The following is a 22,303-nucleotide window of genomic DNA, read 5'->3' as shown; positions in this document are numbered from 1 at the left end:
CCTCAAGAATAGCTGCCTCATTCATCATGCGGCTTTTCGTAGTAAATGAAAGATGGGGAAATATATTTGTAGACTTATTCCGATGACAGAAAAAAAACACCTGCTCTATTCCTTACCGCCTCTTTTCAGAGTCAGGTGTTGTTCAACTGCAATGAAGGAACACATAAAATAAAAAAGCAGGGGGGTTAAAAAAAAAAAAGAAAGAAAATCCTAGTTTAATAAAATGCCTTGTAGCCTGTTCCCTCGCAATTCGTCTCTGTCTGTCATGAGTCAATAGCAGATGTGTGGAGAGAAAAAAAGATCGCTGAGGGCGGTCAGAGCTACTTCAAAAACGAGGCACACTCTTCAGGAAGAGTATGAAATCTTAATTAAAGTGGTGCATCTGCGAATTGGTTTCCCGAAGCTACAATGGTGGGAGTTGCACTGTTCTCAGCACTGTCATCTCACTTCGGGCCTCCCGACCACACCGCGCCGAGCCAACTCCCATTTTCTCAGTAAATGACATCGGATTAGGTATTTTGTATTTGCTCCCTCTGAGGTACAACAGTGAAAATCAATAGACTTTAAATACCCCTGCAGAAGTTGATTTCCCTCAGTCGAACCCAAATTGTGCTTCTTTGTTTTTTTTCTTAGCGGTGTCGTTTTATTTTAATGATTTTACTTTTTAATTCTGGTCTTTCCCCGTTTCTCCGCTGTTCTCCTCTCTACAGCTTACAGCACTTTCTACATTGTGGGCCTCATACTGTCCATGCAGATCCCTTTCGTCGGCTTCCAGCCAATCAGGACGAGTGAGCACATGGCTGCTGCTGGTAAGTCTCACCCTCTGTACCTGCAGTATGACTGATCCTCTATTCAGCCTGGAACAACAGGTTCCCCTTTACAAAGCTCAAGCCATCTGATGATGAAGTCAGCAGTATTTGGAAGATACTGCTGCTCTTTATTCCAAATGTATGACTCACTCATAACCAGATGTCACAAATACATGAATGTAAAAGCATATTTCTCTTTATCCTACCTAAAGCAGGAACAAGCAGTTATTTGTGCTAACAGCTGATCTAATCAGTATGTTTATATTGACTGAACAAATGTTCAGACTGTTCCCTTTAACTCAGATAAAACACTTCAGTTATTATGTGCCTTGAATTTCAGTACAGTAGTTTGGATACCAACACTGTGTGAAATGTGGTTGAATAAAATAATTGAGCAATATATCTCTCGGGACCTTGCTCATCATATGGACTCGTTGCAGAATTTATAATTCAGAGCTGTTATTTCACAGTCTGCTGTGACTGTCAAGGAATTTCTGCCACAACCATAGACTGTAAATAAGAGATGGATGTACCCACCATGACATCACCTGTTAGTTAGTGATATCCCATTTTAACGCCTCAGACTGAGCATTATGCCCATTGCGATCTTGGATTTATGAAACCAGAGGTGATGAGTGAGTAAGTACTTTCGGCTGCTCCCTTGTGTCCCAAGGGGTCACCACAGGGAATGGATCTGATATCTGATTTGGCACAGATTTTATTCCAGATGCCCTTCCTGATGTAACTCTCCCCATTATCTGTGCTTGGCACCTGCACAAGGAATACACTAGTCTATGTCCTGAGGCTGGGTTTGTCTCCCCCCTCTTGGGCTTATCCCATCTTTCACTTACAACAGTGCTGAATCAAAACCTGAAGGAAAAGCGCTCATACGTTAGTGACCTGCCACTCAGAAAGTAGCCATAGCATGAAACAAGCCCTACTTTATCATGTTTTACCCTAAATAGGACCATAATTTGCAAGTTGAATATCTTTTTATATTAACTGGTAAATGCATTGGTTCTTAGTGCTTTTCTACTCGAGCACTCAAATCACTTTGTGCAACGTACTTCACCCATTCACATAAGCACTTTTTTCTACATACTTTCTATCTAACATTCACTCTCAGATGAATGCATCTGAAGTTCTTCATTCTGATTAGTAGATAACCTGCTGTACCTCCTGAGCTACAGCCAATTAAATAAGACTTGAACCTAGTGTTTAAGACCTGGAATTTCAGTTCAAGTCACTTCATCTGTATTTAAATAGCACCAAATCACAACAGCAGTCGCCTCAAGGTGCTTTATATTGTAATGTAGAGACCCTACAATAATACAGGGGAAAAAACAACAATCAGGTGGCCCCCTTTAAAAAAAGAACTTGGCGACACTGGGAAGGAAAAACTCCCTGTTAACAGGAAGAAACTGTCCTTCCTTCAGACAGAACCAGGCTCAGATTGGTTGTGTGTGTGATGAGAAAGACATCAGGAAAATTATAAAGTGAGCTAAAGAATTGTTTTTTTTAGTATACTTCTTTCCAATCTTCTTTCTCCAGCAAGAGGTGTCGCCTCCTGCTGACAGTGAACAATATTGCAGGTTCTTTTCACTTACATACTTATTTATAAACTCTGGCCACAAATGGAAAGTTAGGTCTTATTGCAGTTGTTTATCTATTAAAGCTGGAACTGTGCAGGCTTGGTTGATGTCCAAAGCACCCACTGGTGATTGCACATGCTCTAAGAGTGGTTGGCTGCAGCAGGAATTGAATCCCCTTGTGCCTACAGTGATAGTCACGCTCTGTCTGCAGGAGAACATTGGTACATCTATGAAATGGATATGGGTAAGCACCTACATGCCACCCATATGGGCTTAGCTCTTTAAGCACTGTTCATTTTGGCTTGTGGGTAGCTTATTAAAGCTTGTTGAGTATCGTCTCTCAAGTGTGAGCCCCATCTGCTTGCTGACAGCATGGATGGGTGCGTACATATGTGCACGATTCGTTTACGTTGTTGGCAGCTTTAAGAAGATGAGCGGAGGCCTTTTGGAGAATTCACTTAACGCCACAGCAGGTAGGTGTACTCTGAAGTGTCCCTGTTTTCCTGGATCTCTCCAACACAAACAGCATTACGAGAGGCTTTGAAGAATGCACCATCAAAAATCATCTCTGCCTCTCTGCGTTTTTGGCTCCCCGCTCGCTCTCAAAGAGCAAGTGTGGTTTTATGTCGCTCTGGGTAGCAGCTGCTCAGAACATCTGGTGGTAGCATTCACGGAGCACAGTGGGAGGCAGGAAGAGAGTGACAGAGCCATGGACCTGTCGGTACCGCTGAGATGTCGGCCCCTGAGGCAGGAAAGCAGAGTGGCATGGAGTGACAAGCGTGTTAGCATCATGGCGGCACTCCAGGAGACAGGCAGGGGCTTAACCTTGGAAATGGGTGAGACCTGCTGTAGGCGATCGCTGAGGGTGGAGAAAAGCAGGGAAATATCACAGAAGGTTTGTTGAAAGGTGGTAGGTGATGAAATAGGAGAGGGGGGATAACAGGATCTTTTCACGCTTTTCAATTTTTTTTTATATCAAATTTGCCAAACACAGGCACGCTGGGGAAAAACAGCTCTGAGAAAGTGACAGAGGAAGGAAATGGGAAAAGCAAGTATAACCTAAGGGGCTGAAAAAGAATGACGAGACAATAAAAGGAGAAAGGTTTATTTACACACATTTGTTCCATGCATTTGAAATATGCTGTCCAGCAATATTCGTCTTTCACATCTACGTGAGTAGCCAGCAGGGCTGTTGTTGAGTGCTTTATGAGTATACTGTTTAAAATAGCAGTGCTTCTCGACCATGTAAGCTTGCTTTGCTCCCTGCAGGATGCAGCATCAGTAGGAACCTCCTCAAATATTCAGTGTGAGTTTCCTCTGTATGTTGGCTCACGTTCTTTTATCTGTCTTTTTCTCAGGTGTGTTTGCGCTCCTCCAAGCCTATGCGTTCCTGCAGTACCTAAAGGACAGGCTGACCAGACAGGAATTCCAGACACTGTTCTTCCTCGGAGTCTCTCTCGCTGCTGGTGTGGTCTTCCTCACAGTGATCTATCTCACATACACAGGTCTGTATGTCCCAATGCACATGCTGCTTCCATACATCGTAAGCTGTGTCATTTGTTTGTTTTCAGTTCTCAGAAGTTTTTTTTTATTTATTTTTTTTTTTATAAATCATCTTAAAGGGTAAAGTGTGTAAAATACCACTACTAGATGTGAGCAGTCAATTCTGTTTTCTCACCCCTTCCATTTCAACTGCATAATCCCGGCTACAGTAGGACCTGATCATTGTTTATCTACACTGAGAGTAGGCTGTTAGTCTGCTGCTTACCTCAGCTGTCAATATACTTTGTTTCCACATCTAATTACTTTGGAGGCTCTAAAACTTTGTGTTGGAAACCGATACAAGTCAATGAGTCAGTGACGCTGACTTCCATCTGACAGCAATACTGAGGTTAGTTGTCGAGGATATGCTGAGTGGGTAAGGACTGCTGTTTATGTTGTGTTAGCTGCTGTTAGTGAAACTTTCTTTGAAGTGACTCGGCCACTTGTAAGAATGTAATCACACTGTTTTATTGGAGGGAAAGTGTGATTTTTCAGGACAGTCGAGCCTAACATTAGCTAGCATAATGTTAGCATATAACCCGCTGTTTTTGTTTAGCTGGCTCACACTAAGCTGTCTGTAGACATATCTGATCTGTTGACAATAAGTAGTCGTGGCAATGTGGTAATCAATAAGCATGTTTATGCACATTTTCATGTGTTAGTCCTGACTTAAGTTCAGGAGATTAAGTTTGAGGTGAGGAGGAAGAGGAGGATGGGGGAATGAGGAAGGAAATAGAGCAGCGGTGGACAATTAGAAAAACGCAATGACAAAGAGATGATAAAATATACAGGTGTAAATGTTGAATGGTTGCATGTAGTTTGAAAGAGTTGTCTGTGATCTTGAAATTAACTTAAAAGGAGTAATACATAGGTGGCTGGTCTCTAACCACAAACATAAAACGCAGTTAGGCAGAACGGCGTTGTCCATCACAGCCACTGTATTCAAGATGGCCTCCACAAACTAGCGCCCACTCTTTTTGAAGACATAATTATACACTCATCAATTTATGTTTGTAAGTACACTGTTCTTTTTTTCCTTTTAAATAAATTCTCAAAGTACTGACTGCACCTTATTCTTAGTAGTCAGATTTGTTAGATTTCTTTGCTTTCAGCTTCACTTTTAACAGTTTTATAAAATCAGCCAGAGCTAGCAAATTAAATCATGAGCTTTTAGTTTGGGAACAGTTTGAGAAGGTACAACTATTTTAATCATTTTAGCATGGCTTCAAGTTTACCACCAGAGTAAACAGTGTTCACAGCTGAGCACTGGTTAAACTTGCTTCCCACCCAGTCTAACAAATACAAAGATCCTCTTTGTTGAGAAATGAGTCTTAGAAAAAATGCAAATCAAACACAGATGGATGGTAGGTGCACTTACGTGGCAAGATTGGTTGAGAGACGGTCAGATCACTTCATAGCCGATGATTACTTTCTAATAAGAGATAGTGGAGGATGATAATGTTTTCATCCTGTGAAAAAAACCAAAACCTAAATTATGTTGAGATTTGTTGGGCAGCTAGCCTTTTGTGAAAGGAACCATTAACTAAATTTCAATGTTGATCCAGATCTGGGATTTCAGCCATTTTGCATTTTGTTTTCTTCTTTTAGCCAAAAGTTAGAGCGCTCCTACTCTATTCCCCGATGGTCTAACCTCCGGGCCTCTCCATCGGGCTTTTAACTCGCGCTCGTGTTTGTCAGAAAATGAAACCTGGAAGGCAAATGATAAACAAATATAAACTGATATGATTGCTGCAGCTTTGCTGTTGGAGAAAATTTGTGGAGGCTTGTGCTCCACCATGTGAACTGCTGTTTTTGATTGTGCCGGTTGGACCCCAGCGCGTGCAGCCAGCTGGTCAAACTTTGTCCTTGTTGATGTTTTGCCCATTATTTTCAGTTTGTGGCCAAAGGGCTCGAGTTTCAGACGGTTTAAAACGTTGCCTTCTTGCTGTTTATTTATTGATTTTTCTTTTTTTTTTCTTTTCCCCCCCTTTTTGTCTCCTGCCGAAGGGTTCAGATTTAAGAGCACAATTCGGCTGACTGATTAGACTTTAAAGGCCACACAAGTCTTTTACCGTCATATTTTAAAAGCATTAAGATATGGAGAATTTGGTACACAACAGCCCACAGAGGAAACTTTAAAACAATTTAATCTCACTGGATTTTCTGCCTTTATCGTGTGTGTTGCTTCAAACTGACCTCATGTTGTTAACTGATCAAATACAGAGTTGCCTGTAAGGGAGTTTAATATGTATTTATTGTATGACTGTCTACTTCAAAGTGCTTACAGATCAAGTCCATCTGTCCAATAGAGCTGTTTCAGAGAGTCTCACATTAAGATCTTTAAGTAGGCCTTCCACTGTCTTCTCTATATATCCAGATGTTGCCGAGTTCACCATTATGCGTGGGTATTTACCAAACCTCTTGATCCTTCCTGTTTCAAAGGCCCCTTTGACCTCATCTTGCCTCTTTACAGATAAGTTATCCGAATTCTAGAGCCCAACTTTGAAGATTCATTTTGGCAGACCGCATCAGGTCGTAGAGAGAGCACTAAAGATTTTTCTCATCTTTGATGTGGTTTATCGAGGCGATTTCCCATAAACGTGACCTCGGTGAGACTTTTTTCCAAAACAAACTTTGCTGCAAGCAAGAAAACAAGACATCTCTTTACTGCAAGATTTTCAAACTTGTGAAGGACATCTATGTAATGGAGAAATGTTCTCTCTCTCTCTCCTGCTGAACCTTAAAGGAAATCAATGTTGTGGGTTTTTTTGTTTTTGGTTTGGAAATTACCGTAACTGTTTCTTGTCATCACTTTTATTTCCTTTTTAGTTTATGTTCATTAGTCCATCCATCCGTTCTCTTATTCTTATCAAGGTCGTGGGGGGGCTGAAGCGTATCCCAGCTGTCATAGGGAGCGAGGGGGGACCAGTCTATTGCAGGGCTAACACACGGAGACAGACAAGCAGTCACACTCACATTCCCATAAAAGGGCAATTTAGAATCGTCAGTTAACCTAACTCCACTAACTGCATGTCTTTGGACTGTGGGAGGAAGCCAGAGTACTCGCACAAATGCAGAAAGGCCCAGGCCAGATGTTGGAATTGAACTCAGCACCTTCTTGCTGCGAGGCAACAGTGCCAGCACCAGTTTATGTTCATATACAAATAATAATACGAGGATAATAAAATGTATGAATAACTTAACTGCTTAATTTGTGAAAGAAATGGCATAGAAATGGTCTACATCTGTTATTGAAACCGTAGATTTGAGCCTCTGGAAATAGCTGACTGTACAAAATGACTACATCTCCTTAACGGTTATTTCAGATATCTTTAAATTAAAGCTAAGAGTCTCGTCTTGATTGCCATATTCCTGCAAATTATCTAGACTCCTCTGTCCTCTGGCTTGTACTAAGAGCAAAGACATGATGGCACATTATAGCCGACATAATGCTGGCATGCTTGGACTGTTAGGACCTTCCTGCCTTAGAATTGATTGGCCTCTCATATGGATGCAGAATCCCAGTCTCCTGAGGATAATTGCTTCATCTAATAAATGCTGTGATCTGTCTCCCATCTAAATGGAGCTGTGGGAGTTGAAGACCGTTTTTGAGGTGAGACTGCGCATGTCTCACTCCTCTGGTCTGTCAGGACATCCCCACTCCCCTCATTTCAAAGTCTGCAGCATTATACCCGGGTGGGTTTTCTCGGTATCTTTAACTCGGAGCAAAGCATCAATTGATTAAATCAGTTTCATCCTTTAAATCAGCTCTCAGTAAAACACCATCTTTCTCTTGCCTGCATTCGTTAAGAGCTTTGTTCAGAGTTTTATAGATTGAACACATTTTTCATATTATCTTTTAAAGAGCAGCACAGGACATGTCACAGCCGTATGTTGGTACAACATGACACAAAATCTAGAAATATGTAAGAGTTTTAGGTTTTTTTTCCCCCCCCGTGAGAGTGCCTGCGAGAGCCCGCGAGCAACTGTTCAGCTGAAATATATTTCAGATCAAAGCTCAACCAAAATAAGACATTTGTATGCGCACATAAAATACCCTGTGCAGCTTAATTTGCAGCCTAAACGGTTTCAGTTACATTCATAAACAAGTCAATTCCAGTAATTAAGTAACATCAGCTGAATATATTCTCAGCACTGACACATTCTCCACTGAGAGCTTTCTGGGTTTTGAACTACGGTTGGCAGAAAGTTTAGTTGTAATGTTGTTTTAAAGCCGTGAAAATCTCAGTTGGGTTTTCACCATATTTCAGAACAAATCAGACGGAACTAAGTCATAAAATCATTACGTCATAAACTTCCACTGGATGTCTCTTGACAGGTAAAGATGTTCTTTTTTTTTTGTCATTATTGGTCATTTTTGTACGCATTTGTGCATTAGATTTCTTTGTTATCACTTAGTTAATGCTAGCAGTATATTCTACTCGACATTTTTGTTATCCTCGGGCAGTCTGTGCTACAGATTTCCAGGCCAGTAGGTTGGATTATATTTTTTTTTTCTTTTTATTTATTGAGAGCTGCACACTTGGGCAGAGTTCGCCCTATAAATAATTACATATTGTTGCAACAAAGGGGAGGCAAATTAAAGTTTTTGTTTATATTTTTGTTCCTCACAATATTGTGCTGTAACAAACAACTTTAATCTTGCTCGTCTTTATATTAACCCCCCAACCCCCTCCAAACCCCCAGTTGCAGTCCTCGTATTTCAGGTCTTAAATGGAAAGCATTTAAAGATGAGCCTCTCTTTATTGATCGTCTTTTTTCTGCCTCTAGGATACATTGCTCCGTGGAGTGGTCGTTTCTACTCTCTCTGGGACACCGGGTAAGCTCTGCTGACCTTCACACTCTCGCTGTCGATGGAACGCTTGTTCAGCCGTGTGTGTGTGTGTGTGTGTGTGTGTGTGTGTGTGTGTGTCCTGAGATGGATATTACCCCCCTTCCCCTCTCAACATCCCAGAGGGGAAAACTGTAGAGCACAAGCTGTGTTGAAGTATTGTCTTACTCCCAAAAAGCACCAGGCAGTGCTATGTTTTCCAAACGCTCCGCAGTGTGTTTGATATTTCCGAATCAATGCCCCCCCTCCCAAATACCCCAGTTTGCTGACTAAAGCAGTAACTGATGCCTCCCCCCTTCCTTTCCTTCGGAGGCTGATACTAATTCCTTAATGCGCTGTGTGTTGTTTCTTTCCCAGCTGTAATAACAAAACACTTGAGAGAGAAATATTTAAGATTGTACAGAAAGTGCTGTGTAAAAGCCCATTAGGAATAAACAGGGAACACACAGATCAGAAACTAACAGAAAAGTACATTACTCATCAGTAGTGCTAAATTTCTTCATATTTTACCATAAGCATGTGGGGGAGCAAAAATTACCCCCCGACCCCACTCATAATTCTTGAGTTAATCAGGAGGATCTATTGTATAATTTGTCTCAACACTCCCAAAGCATTCAGTTCTACATGAATTACACCCGTCTCTTCCCTCCTCCCGATTTCTCCCCTCCTCCCTTCCTTCTACATGCAGCTACGCTAAGATCCACATCCCCATCATAGCGTCGGTGTCGGAGCACCAGCCGACGACGTGGGTGTCCTTCTTCTTTGACCTCCACATCCTGGTCTGCACCTTCCCAGCAGGCCTCTGGTTCTGCATCAAGAACATCAACGATGAACGCGTGTTTGGTAGGAGTCTTTCTAAATAGTAAATAAATGAATGAAAACATGATTTTTCTCTGTGGTGTGGAGAATGAGGAGTGATCCAGTATGTTATAAACCACCACAAATGTTTTTGTTTTGTTGTTTAAGTCGTTTAAACCTCTTTAATCTAGACACAGTAATGCTGTTAAAACATCTCAACCACTATTGAGTGACTGGCCCTGAAATTTTATGCAGACACTCCTGGAGTCACCTGACTTTTAGTGCCCCCACTAACTTTTTATTTTATATCTTAATGAGGTTCGCTTGTGTATTTTTAAATGAATAGTCTCTATTAAAGAATTTCCATTCATCGTTTTATCGTCTTCATCACATTAAATTTGAAATGTATAAAGATGGAGGTTACTCTCTTTACTTGCTTTCTTGTCTTCACTATGTTTTATCTAACAAGGGTGAAAAAAGCTGCAAAACTCATTTAAAGATGTGCAGTTCTGAGACTTAGATGAAGCCTATTAGAGAGCTATCAAAGCTACCTATCAGTAAGCAGCAACACCCCTAAAAGTGGGCAATGTTGAACCCTAATATGGTTCAAATGGGTGTTGATTTTTAAAGAGGCTGCTTTAGGGTTGGAGAATTTAACAGTTTATGCAGCCAGCCTCATCGGGCCCTTTCAGGAACCTTTTATTTGCTGCTTTTTTTACCCTACTTGATTTAATAAGTAAGTTAAAAATTTATAGAAAACAGACAAGCCTGTGTGCAATGCGGGCATTTTAATGGACTTTTGTCGTGAAGACGGAGCTGAGCGGAAAGACAAAGCTTTCTTTTACTAGTTGGTTTACCAGACCAGTCCAGTCCCCTTCACCTGTGGTTATGATTTCCTAGTAATGACTGAAACTGAAAGAGGAAGTTATCGAATGCAAGTAGCTGAAATTAATTTCCTCCGCAGGGTAGCAGGGCTCATCCTTAGAGATAGGGTAAGGAGCTCAGACATTCAGAGGGATCAAGGAGTAGATCCGCTGCTCCTGTGATTGAAAGGAGCCAGTTGAGATGTTTTGGGCATCTGGTTAGGATGATTCCTGGGCGCCTGCCTTTGGAGGTGTTCTGGCTATGCCTCCCACCTGGGAGGAGACTCCAGGGTAAACTGAGAAACCACTGATGAGTTTATCTTTCTCATCTGCACTGGGAATGCCTCGGGATCCCCCAGGAGGAACTGGAAAGTATGGCTGGGGAGAAGGATGTTAAAATCCCCTAGTCTGCTGCCACGACAACCTGATGTTGGATATGCCACGGACAGATGGTTATTGTTGTCAGCAATATAATGGTGAAATTCCACCTGCTTTTAGCAGCACATAGATGCATTTTAAGCTCGGTAATTGGATGCTTCTTATTGAAACCCACCTAAGAAGTCATTTATCCTGTCATGTATACAACTTCTACGTTTGACTTTTCAGTGAAGAACCAGGTATTTTCTAATTTGTATTGAAAAATTTAACGACCGATAATTCAACCAGGAGAATTTCATGCCCATCACAGCCTTAAATTCTCCAACAGTCAGGCCTGTAATATTGTCTATGGAGCAAATAAATAGGTATTTCAGAGCCAGGGATTCCTGAAATAGCTGCTCTGTCATACCTGATTCATTGTCAGCTGGGATTAGCTCTTGAATTAATAATGGTTCTGTTTTTAGTAGAGTTTATTTGATCATCTGTGATTAAAATGCATGGTTTATATAAAATAAAAATAAAAATGGGTAGAATGTCGTGACTAGGAGGCCGGTCTGTGGACAGCGCATCCTTTCTCGAGTAGCTTTAAGCACTCTCAGCTTTGAAAAAGCCTGAAATAATGAGATTGAACTTCTTTATACAGCAGCTTAAATAAAACTTAGGGTTAGACAGCCAAGATGGAGGGCAAGGAACCCTTAAGTGCTGGAAACAAAGTCCTTCAGCAGCCTGTTTCTCCCACAGACTTAATTAGCCAATTACAGGTATTGATTAGCCACGCACCTGTTGAGCCGGGTCGGTGCTTTTCAAGGACAAAGAACAGCCAGTGCTCCTCTATTCAGGGTTTGAGATCTGCAGTGCTAACATAGACTGATTATTCAGTGTTACTCTAACAACTCAATTTCTCTTTCCGTGTCTTTATCTGCCTCCAACACCGACTCATTTTGTCTCCTTTATATTCACGCCGTCTTTCTCCTTGTCTCACCTTTGTCGACTTTGCTTTCCTTATTCTCGTTTTTATAAGTTTCTCTCAACCACCGCCTTCTTTGTCTCCTGTCTTCCAGTGGCTCTCTATGCCATCAGCGCAGTCTATTTTGCCGGCGTGATGGTGCGTCTGATGCTGACTCTGACTCCGGTCGTCTGCATGCTGTCAGCCGTGGCTTTCTCCAGCGTCTTTGAGCATTACATGGGAGACGACACAAAGAGGGAGAAACCCCCTGCTGAGGACAGCAGCGACGAAGATGACAAGAGGAACTCCGGGAACCTCTACGACAAGGTCAAAGCACGGCAGAGAAACTGCTGAATTTACACTTCACTGATCTTCAGTATTGATAATGCTACACTTTGTTGATGTCATGTGACAGGTCAGGTTGCTGTGGGAGTAAACTTTTGTCTGGGAAAAATTTAATAAAATGAACAAAGTCAAAAAGCTGTCAACGAGTGAACACCCGTGGGGTGTTTCACACTTTCGTGGCACCTTTTGGGGTTTGGATTCATCAGTTGCATATTTGTCAGCTTCCCTCCTCACTCCCCACCAGTTTGGGTAAACTGTGATTCAGCTGTGATTCAGCGGCAACTGTTAGATTCTGTTGCCATAATTTTAGCCGCCTTTGTTGAACGTTGAACTCTTTTCTGTAGTCACGGCTGAGGATGCGTCAGTTGCAGCCTGCCACGTAATTCCATCTTTTTTTGCTTTCTCCAAAACACCTCTCTCTCCTAGAGAGGTTTCTAAAATGCCTTTTTTTTTTTTTTTATCTGAAACAACACACTTCATAAAAATACTGGCAAAATGGCAAATATCAAAGGTCGTCGGCCGAGTTTGCACACGGGTTTGGGAACATTGAATGACGTCAACACGTTTAGATCTGAAATTTGGGATTTAAGCCCTTTTTGCGTTTCAGTTTTGTCCTTTGAATGTGTCATGGTTACATGTAGATACTTGATTAGTTAGCAGCTTAATTGAGATGTATTTATTCAGGTAGTCTAATTAAGATCAGTCTCATTTACAAGACAAACCTGTGAACAAATTACATACACATCACATTGCATTTTGACCGCTCGCTGACACAAGGCACCAACAGGAGAAACCAGGGAAGAGCTTAAAATAGATTCAACTTCTGGTGCAGTGGTTGGCCCCCTGTTGTTCTGTTTAGAATTTGCCCAAAGCTTCACTACTTACGAGTTATAAGGGGGTTGTAAGCTGCCAGAAATTGAAATTGGACTTCAATTTCTGACATCTCCTGGAAGTTTTCAGCACCGCTTCCAGATCCCCGTGCACCCACTGCAATTTACAGCAACAGAAATCCCACTTTTCCTGCAGTGATGGGTTCAAAAGTTAATTTTCATGTCTATCATTCATGCTGTCCCTCTTTATTGAGTTTCAGCATGCAGTTTGGGTGTGTGAGGAAGCAACTGAAGGTGTTAATTTGGTACAGATCATCTCCGGTGCTTATTTTGTTTTTACTTCATATTTCTTGCTGCTCATCACAGGGATTTTCTCACATTTCTCACTGATACGTCTTCACACAGTAGACGAAAAAAAGCTGAGGATACTCTAAAATACTTCTCTTATTAGTTCATTCAATAATTTATCACACTCAATAATTCAGATTTCTGGAAAGCTTCAGACTCGTTTGCCAACCCTCCTGATGGTGTTTTGTCTCCCCCTGCAGGCCGGCAAGGTGCGCAAACACGTGTCGGAGCAGGAGAAAGCAGAGGAGGGTTTGGGTCCAAATATCAAGTCCATAGTCACCATGCTCATGTTGATGCTGCTCATGATGTTCGCTGTCCACTGCACGTGGGTCACCAGCAACGCCTACTCCAGTCCCAGCGTGGTGCTCGCCTCATACAACCACGACGGGTGAGAGCGCTCCGCCGTGCCGAACGCTGTGTACATGGATGTAAAGCAACTGCAAAGAGCAGAGCAGTGCCTCCCATGATGCTTCATAATGAAGAAGGATGGGCTCCTCCACCTTGCATGCAAATTAGCACGTATGTGTGTTGTGCAGCAAGAGAGCGAGCATATTTCACAAGGGGATTGGAGAAATATTGATATGTGAGGCCGTACCTGATTAACTTTTAATCTTCTAGGTCACAGTAAGCATCTCTTAGGTTACAAAAAGCTGATGTATTATTCTCTCTCAGACTCTTTACAGGCATAATTATTCTTTTAAAGCATTGAGGAGGAAATATTGGAGACCGAGACTAAGTGGTAGATGCAAGTTCTCATGCATATATTAATGGTACTACAGTAGTTCTCAGACAGTGGTTTAGCTATGCTGCTGGGAGCAGCGTGTCTGTCACTCTTTTTTTCCTTGCACGTATACGCCCACACACAGACACAGACGTAATATGATTACCATACCTAGAGCTAATTGGTTCCCTGGCTTCGTGTCTGCTCCCTCTGCGCGAGGTAAATTTAGGACATGAACATTTAAAGTGCAAGGTGTTGTTTTTTTTTTTTTTTTTTAAACCCTCAGTTCATTATATATGGATGCTCTATTTTCAGCTGTTGTTGCCCTTCTGATTTAAAGTCCTAACTGAAATATTAATGGCTTCCTCAGCTATATGCCTGCCAACCAACGCGGTTACCTGTCAACCTTATTTTTTTCTTCTTTTCTCCCCCTTGTTAGGACGCGTAACATCCTGGATGACTTCAGGGAGGCTTACTACTGGTTAAGACAGAATACTGATGAGCACGCACGTGTCATGTCCTGGTGGGACTACGGTTATCAGATAGCGGGCATGGCTAACAGGACCACTTTAGTGGACAATAACACGTGGAACAACAGTCACATAGCGCTGGTAAGGGCTGTTATCGTCTTTCTTGTCTTCATCTGTCTTCTTCCCCGTTTTGCTCGTGGATGAAAGCACATGCAGAGAAATAAATGGTTTCTTCTCGCAGCTGCTGGATGATTAGCAAGCTCTTCACTTATTTATTTGTTTTTAAATGTAATTGCCATATTGTATAAAAGGGCCGCTTCCAACAAGCCAGATAATCTTGTTTGCTTAAACTTTTTCCTATTGAATTTACACTGTGGGGAGATTTCAGTTAATTGCTGTCAGATTCTGTGGGTTTGATTTATTCTTTTTTCCTCTCTGCTGCCAAATGTAGACAAATGTTTTTGCCTTTTACTTAAAGCCCCTCTAGCTTTCTTCACTCTCGCTTCCTACCGAATGCCTGTTGTCTCGTCGGCATCTGTCCACAGGAAACGTCATCAGAGTATCATGCATCACGGATCTCCGTTTAACAGCTCTCCTTTGTCCCGCCGCTCTGCCGAAGCGTCGTCTCTTGTGAAACGGGGAAAGCTCAGTTAAAGGATAACTTCTCAATCTCCATCACTTTCTTTCTAGGTGGGGAAAGCCATGTCTTCCAATGAGAGTGCAGCCTACCAGATCATGAGGTCCCTGGACGTGGACTATGTGCTGATCATCTTTGGAGGTGTAATTGGTTACTCGGGCGACGATATTAACAAGTTCCTGTGGATGGTGAGGATTGCCGAGGGTGAGCACCCTAAGGACATCAGGGTGAGTGTAACACAGCAGCAGCGCCTGTAAATAGAGCTCGAGTTTTCTCTGAGAAGGAATGGAGCAGGACTTACACAGCAGTAAAATCAATGTTTCCTCTTACAAAAGTCGAGGTGCTTTTTCATGCCCTTCTCACCTGAACAAAAGCAAAGATTACTCATTCCATTGTTCAAAAACAAGACGTCAGACAGGAAACCCTGAGATACACTCACAAGGTCCGTTATTCATGACTTTCATAACAGCTGCTTTTTGTTATCGGAGCAGAAAATGGACCAGCGTACGTGTAGGGCTTTTCTGTTCTTTGACTGCTAATAGAGTCTCAGACTGCAAACCAGATTTTACCCATTTATACACACTTCCAGAGTGCTCTTTGTTAAGGGAGACTTACTGTGCTCATTTCCAACGCCACATTTTTATTCTTGAATAAGTGTGGCTGTGTGTTTTTCAGAGCTCTTGCACTGGGCCTTGGTGCCATCTATCATTTCATACACTACCTGAAATGAGCTTAAACTCCTCTTGCTTCAGCGCCAGCCTCTCTTTTCGTCATTTATCTTGGAATTGGGTGCCCCTCGTAAACAGCAGGTTAGCAGGGTTAGAGCTGTGTGTGTGAGATGAACAGATTAAGGATATCCACTCTCACTGACATCATGAGGCGACGAGAGTAGAAAGTGGAAAGATGTTTAATACCCTAACCCTAACCCCTGGCTGTCAGGAATGATCTGTAAATATACAAATTTATTGCAGATAGTATGATGGAAAAAATGAATTCATAATAGATCTACTTTAATGAATACAACAGATTTGTTCTTTTGCATCATGGATATACAGATTTGGCATTTAGTGTCTTGTGGCAGAACATACTGACTGGAGGAAGTGCCGACTGATTCACAGGCCTTTTGATTGGTGGACACCACACTCTGCCTGTTCCTGAGCCATAGTCGTGCTGTTATATTAAAGCATTTTTCTTGTGAACTTGTATGGTCAGGATTTCATTTTTTAGTATTCTGTACTTTGCTGTTGTTGCTTCCTGACTTTCACGGTTGTTTGGCTAATTTAGTTGAAACCAAAGAGAGAATTCCATTTTGTTACCCTTGTAACTCGGATCCAGTTTGTATTCACAATGATTTTTTAAAAAGAAAGACAAGTAAACACGAGTTTCAAGGACAGTGACGCTATTGTGTGTCATCAATACTGCTGCATTGCAAATCAGCAGAAAATCAGATAGCGGGACTGTGGAGGCGCCAGTTTTCAGGCTTCAGTCGCACAGGCCGGCGGTCGACAACCACGGGGAGAAACAAAATAATTGTGTATTGCACGGTCAGTTTGTGAATGGTTGCTGGCAGGCACTATGTGAAATTGGTCACAAAGAGGGTTCTACATTGTAAACCACCGTGTGGCACCACCTTGGTTTGGTCACCTTTCTGCTGCAACCAGCGTGTATCGAGTGTAATTTTTATTTTGAGCGCAAACCATTTCTATTTTCACTACCGCTCTGCGAGTGTTTGCAGACCAGTTGGTGCCTTCAATTCAAACTGTGGGTGGCCACGGCAATCTGCTAGATACCAAAGCAATCAAAAGGAGGACTCTCTTTGACAGCTGCTAACACGATCTCCAGGGTCCAATCAGGGAATACAGCGAGCCCGTCCCGCTGAAACCCAAGTAACGTAACAGAAGCAGAAGCTACTTTAGAGCTCTGTGTGATCATAAAGGGTCACCACAGCAGGCAGCAACCATTTTCTTGACACAACCCCAAAGGGGGATTTGGGTCTTAAGCTGGAATTAAACCAGCAACTATGTGAAGCAAACATGCAGACCACTATACCAGAACAATCTACCCACTGAAACAATTAAGCAGCAATTTAACTTTGATGAAGGTTGGAATTTTCCAGTTTAGAGGCATTTCTTATATCCTTCCTACTCCATTTAATTCAATAAGGCTGTGCTAATTGTATGAATGGCTTCAAGGAACAAACATGCTGAATATTACCTGGTTCCTCTTTACTGACAAAGTACACAAAGTAGTGTGTAAGCTGCGCACACATACTTGTGGTTAGGCATTGATTTTGTGTGACTGTGGCTAGTTTGGTAGAAAATTTAGACTAATGCTGACAAAAATACATTAATTCCACAGTTATAGAGCTGTGTGTTAGAGCTTTGAATCATGCACTGAGATGAGTAGTTTTTAAAATGATGACCAATTGATTACTTGAGCTATTTAAGAACAGTTTTTTCCCCTTTGCTGTCATTCAAATGCGTCCTCTCACCACTGCATCCATCTAGTGTGAACTTTCTACTCCTCATGCTACGTACTTTTGCCATCTGGTGATTTTTCTGGGCCCTCCTCTGTCTTCTTTAGGAGAGCGACTACTTCACTCCTCAGGGAGAGTTCAGAGTGGATAAGGCGGGTTCACCAACTCTGCTCAACTGCCTCATGTACAAGATGTCTTACTATCGCTTTGGTGAAATGCAGGTAAGAGGAGAAGTTCTGATTACTTCATCAGAAACTTTGCTTGTTTCTTAGAATTAGTTTTGTGTATGTGAGGACTTTTCAGGACTGAAGAGAAACCCTCCACTGAATCTTTCTGGAGTTATGATCCACTTCACACTTACAAATGGATGAAATGATGAGCAGCTGCCACAATCAAGGAAAAACGTGTTGTATTTTATGCAACATGAAGCTTTATCAGGCAGTAACGAGCAGCTACCTCTGCCAAGCGTGTAAAAACGTCTCGCTTACAGTAAAAGGCTGACAGACGGGTGGAACGGGTCTTTAAGGAGGCGCCTTAGGGAGCTCCTGAAGTTTGTAGAGGGGTTGTCGGAGGGGAACGAGAGGCTGCGAGAGGAAATATGAAGGATTGGCAGAAGCTTTGAAATGCGCCACGGCTACTTCTGGCAGGTAGCAGAGGAGAGATGAGAGGGATCCTTCACGCCAGGTGCTCACATCCCTACCGTACAATCGACGCTTCCTCCATCTGTGGACAGACAGCCAAAGCTCTGCGTAGCTTAAAGCGCCGTTTCTGGGTTAAGGGCATGGAGAAACCGAGGCACAGAAGGAGTAGGAGGAGGACAGGATGGAGAGATCCCAAAGACAGAAAAGTGTTAGAATAGCCGGAGCAGATTCCAGTTATGAAAACAAGATGTGACAAGTGTAAACTGAGGCTTGGAGGACACGAGGAAGAAGGCGATGAGCAGAGCGGAGGCAGCCATTCATGATTGTCGAGAATGCACTTTATAGTCATGAACCAAGATTAAACTGTAATGCTGAGAATGCATAATAGAGAACAGAATAGAGCTCATGATGAAAAGAATCAACCCATGGACTGGTTACTTTGAAGCCCCCCAACTAACTCATTTATTTCCCTTTATATTAAAATGACAGGTTAAACCGCACTAATAAAAGCACATTAAGAGGCTAAGATCTTGTTGCTGCTGATATACTATTATTTTAAAGTCTTTGTCCTGTGGAGCAGCCTGAGGAAAAATTACAGGTTAGAACACAAAGGGAGGAAATTGGAGAAAAAGGAAGAAGAAAAAACAATGGCGGGAACCTAGATGGAGGCTTTTACTTTGACAATGGAGTTGACATATTTTAGAGGTAACAGTTGCAGAGTAAGGAGGATGAGCAATCATGGGCCTTTTTAGAGCAGAATTACGGGGACGAGAGGTTTTATGCTGCTCATGCAAAGTGTAATCAAACTCACTGTTTATCTTTCATAATCGAGTTTAAAATGTTTGCTCTCGTCTTTATCTGTTCAGACCTAATTTAGTTTGAATCTGTAGAGCTGCTTTGTGCTGAGATGGATCAAAGATGATGCTTTAGTAGTGGGAGGAGAGGCTCCTGCCTTCCGTTTCACTTTTATTTTAGGAAACTATTTGACATTTTGGGAAATTCACTTGCAGAAAGAGTAAGAACACTGATGCTATTCATGGCTATTCAGTAAAACGTGGACACTGCCAGCCTGCTTCTGTCTAGAAGTAACAGAATACCAGCAATGGGGAGGAGTGGGTTTTAGTAATTAAGCAGCTTGTAGATAATTCAACCAAAGTCTCTCTGGAAGCGAGCCTTGCCACTGCATCTATCTTGGCACCGCCTCTGGGTAGTTGTTTTAAAGCCTCTATGTAATTGTATAGTGTAGCCTTAACGGTAACTTGAAATCACCAGGAAATAAAAATCCGCTTATATGCCTTAACAGTTTTGCTGGCTTTGATCCAAAGTAAGCTTTAAATCTCTTAAGGTGTATTTCTATTACACATGCTCAGTTTGTACACCTTGTTACAGCTTCAATCCTGAGTGATCAGTGATCACTACTCATCCCACCAGACCACTGAATAAATGCCATGCTGATTTACATTATAGCAAGAATAAGCCAGGAGAAAGTAAAAAGGTACACTCTGGCACATCTGTACTGCAGTAACACAAAGTCTTCTGCCAACACAGTGCACATCCCACAGGTTATTAAAGTGTTCAAACACAGTTAAATGCAGGACAAAATATGAGGAGGAAGTGATCGTGTCCAAAAATTGATAAAGAAACACCACACTTATTAATGCCAGCAGCCTGAGGAGCCTTTGGTGCAGCTGTTTAAGACTGTTGGGTCTGCACTGTTGAGAGTCAGCAGCCTTCAAAGGTTTGTTTATATTGTGATGTCTAATCCGAACTTCATACATTTTGCCCCTGAAAAATGCTAAATGAATAATAAAATCCTAAAAACGTTAATAATTTATTTTCTCAAAACTAATAAAAATTAAAGGTAAACGTGCCTCGAAAAATAAAATGAAACTAAAATGAATAATCCCAGTCTGTAAACTGGAATGAAAACAAATAAAAATAATTTAAAAAACCATTAAAAATCAAAAACTATTATAACAACAGTCCTTGCAGCAATGTGATTGGCTAATGTATTAATTTTTTTAATTTTTTTTATTGGTGTTTGGCTTTTTAGGAGCTGGGATGGCAGCTTCTCTCGTGTCTTTGTTATCATGTGTTTGGTTTGACGTCAGTTATATTTCCGTGACATAAATTCAGTTCAACTTGAAGGATTTCAGTTTGTCCTCTCAGCTGGTTTCTGCTTTCTCAGCAGCTTCGGTCCAGATGAAAATGACAACAGGTGAACTGAAGAGGCAACAACAAGACGACCCCCTCAGGAAACGAAATGGTTTTGCAGGTGGCGGGCACAACTCCTGCTCTCTCATTGTCCCACTCTCGTTGTCTTTTCTTGTCACCGCTGATAGTAGGAGGTGGTGCCTGGTTGCACAGGTAGTCACATTCCTTTAGGATGTCGCGTTCACATGTGCTGTCACAAGAAGGTTCACTGTGCCTTCCAGCACCGTCTCAAGAGTGCGGTGGAGATGAGGAGAGGTGGGCAGGGCTGAAAAAAGCCTTCACCTAAGCAGGACCTAGATCTGCACCTCTGTGCAAGAAGGAACTAGAGGAATGCTACAAGATCCCTACACAATCCTGTCTAGTGGGCTGTTCATGTGCGTGCTTCTGACTGACCGGCACCATGCAGCTCAGCTGGCACTTGCAATTATCTGCGGAGAGACTAGGTCATCAGTGGTGGACCTGCCAGTTGTGGTATTCTCTGAATGCCAGTTGAGCTGCACTGTCTGTGATTACAGGACCCACTAAAGGACAACAGGCCCTTATGCATGTATCTCACAGCTTCATCAGAAATATGCACTTCAGTGGCCCACTAGAGGTCGATTTGTAGGGTTCTGGCAGTGCTTCTGTTCCTCCTCACATGAAGGAGCAGATACATGTCCTGCTTCCTTGGTCGATGCCCTTTTATGGGCAGCTCTCCTCATGTGTTGGCCTGTCTCCTGGTATCTCCTCCACACTTGGCGAATCTGCTGTGGTCTACTTGTGTAACTAGTAGAGTGACAAGAACGACAGAAAAATCAGTCGGGAAGGAATTTGGGGTTGTCTTGTTGCCTCTCCAGTGTACCTCTTCCCACCTTCCTCTATAAGAAGACAAACAATTGCACTGCACAGTTTCATACCGTTCCTGTCACTGATAGCTGCCAGAAAATCAGATAAATAAACCTGCTCGTCTCTCAGCTGGATTTTAGGACGCCGCCTGGCTTTGACCGGACACGTAACGTCGAGATCGGCAACAAGGACATTAAGTTCAAGTACCTGGAGGAAGCGTTCACTTCAGAGCACTGGCTGGTCAGGATCTACAAGGTGAAGGACCTGGAAAACAGAGAGCCGCTCGACCACAAGCTCCGTAGTGTCGTGCCCAAGCAGAAGTACACCTCCAAAAAGGTAACGGCATAGAGCATGTGTTCATTCAGTCTTCTTTTATTTATTTATTTATTCTTTGCATGTACAAAAAGTTGCTTAAAACAAGTCATTTAACTCCTACTAATTACTCCTACTAATGTTTTCTTTTTATTTCGACCTCTCATTTCTCTAACCAGACCGCCAAGAGGAAGCGAGGGCACATCAAGAACAAACTTGCCATGAAGAAGGGCAAGAAACTCCAAAAAAAATAACGGCGACGAATCGTGAACTGTAGGAGAACAAACGTGAAGAAACCTCTAAACACCAATGATGAAGAACACAGGTGCTGTTTTATCTGGCAGTTGGTCTCGAGCGTTTGTCTCTAGAGCGCCCTTGTGTGTTGAGGAAGTGTCATATCTGGTTAGCTCCAGAATTGTCGTCCGTTTTTTTGGTTTTTGGGGGGGTTTTTTATCCTGAGGACGTTTGTCTTGCTTTTTCTTCTACTGTTTTTTTTTTTTTGTCTTTTCAATTCTTTTTTTTATTACTTTGTACTTGAATGTGTGGCGAGGCATAGGGCTGCTTTATTGGGTTCAGCGTTGATTTAATTTTTGTGATGTTAATTAACTGCTTATCAGTACAGGGATCGGGTGAAGGGGAAACAAGAGAAGACTAGGAACATTTGCACCAAAGACCCATCGACCTTGCTCCGTGGCACATGTGAA

The 22,303-nt window shown here is 42.2% G+C and overlaps 1 protein-coding gene across 1 annotated transcript in view; it reads left to right on the top strand.

Moving 5' to 3' along the window:
- Positions 1-21,903, top strand: part of LOC135932885 (dolichyl-diphosphooligosaccharide--protein glycosyltransferase subunit STT3B) — a 93,377-nt gene extending 71,474 nt beyond the window's left edge. The window contains exons 6-16 of the mRNA XM_065470599.1: positions 711-809; positions 3,760-3,906; positions 8,735-8,783; positions 9,484-9,638; positions 11,896-12,107; positions 13,504-13,691; positions 14,464-14,635; positions 15,185-15,358; positions 17,715-17,828; positions 21,417-21,623; positions 21,779-21,903. Of these exons, the coding sequence (XP_065326671.1) occupies positions 711-809; positions 3,760-3,906; positions 8,735-8,783; positions 9,484-9,638; positions 11,896-12,107; positions 13,504-13,691; positions 14,464-14,635; positions 15,185-15,358; positions 17,715-17,828; positions 21,417-21,623; positions 21,779-21,853 (1,592 nt within the window). The 3' untranslated portion in view covers positions 21,854-21,903. The remainder of the gene's footprint in view (positions 1-710; positions 810-3,759; positions 3,907-8,734; positions 8,784-9,483; positions 9,639-11,895; positions 12,108-13,503; positions 13,692-14,463; positions 14,636-15,184; positions 15,359-17,714; positions 17,829-21,416; positions 21,624-21,778) is intronic.
- The last annotated feature ends 400 nt before the right edge of the window (positions 21,904-22,303 follow it).

Source organism: Pelmatolapia mariae, linkage group LG22, assembly GCF_036321145.2.
Source record: "Pelmatolapia mariae isolate MD_Pm_ZW linkage group LG22, Pm_UMD_F_2, whole genome shotgun sequence".
Lineage (NCBI taxonomy): Eukaryota > Metazoa > Chordata > Actinopteri > Cichliformes > Cichlidae > Pelmatolapia > Pelmatolapia mariae.
The sequence above is the reverse complement of the archived record's forward strand: the minus strand, read 5'-3'. Positions and strand labels throughout refer to the sequence as shown.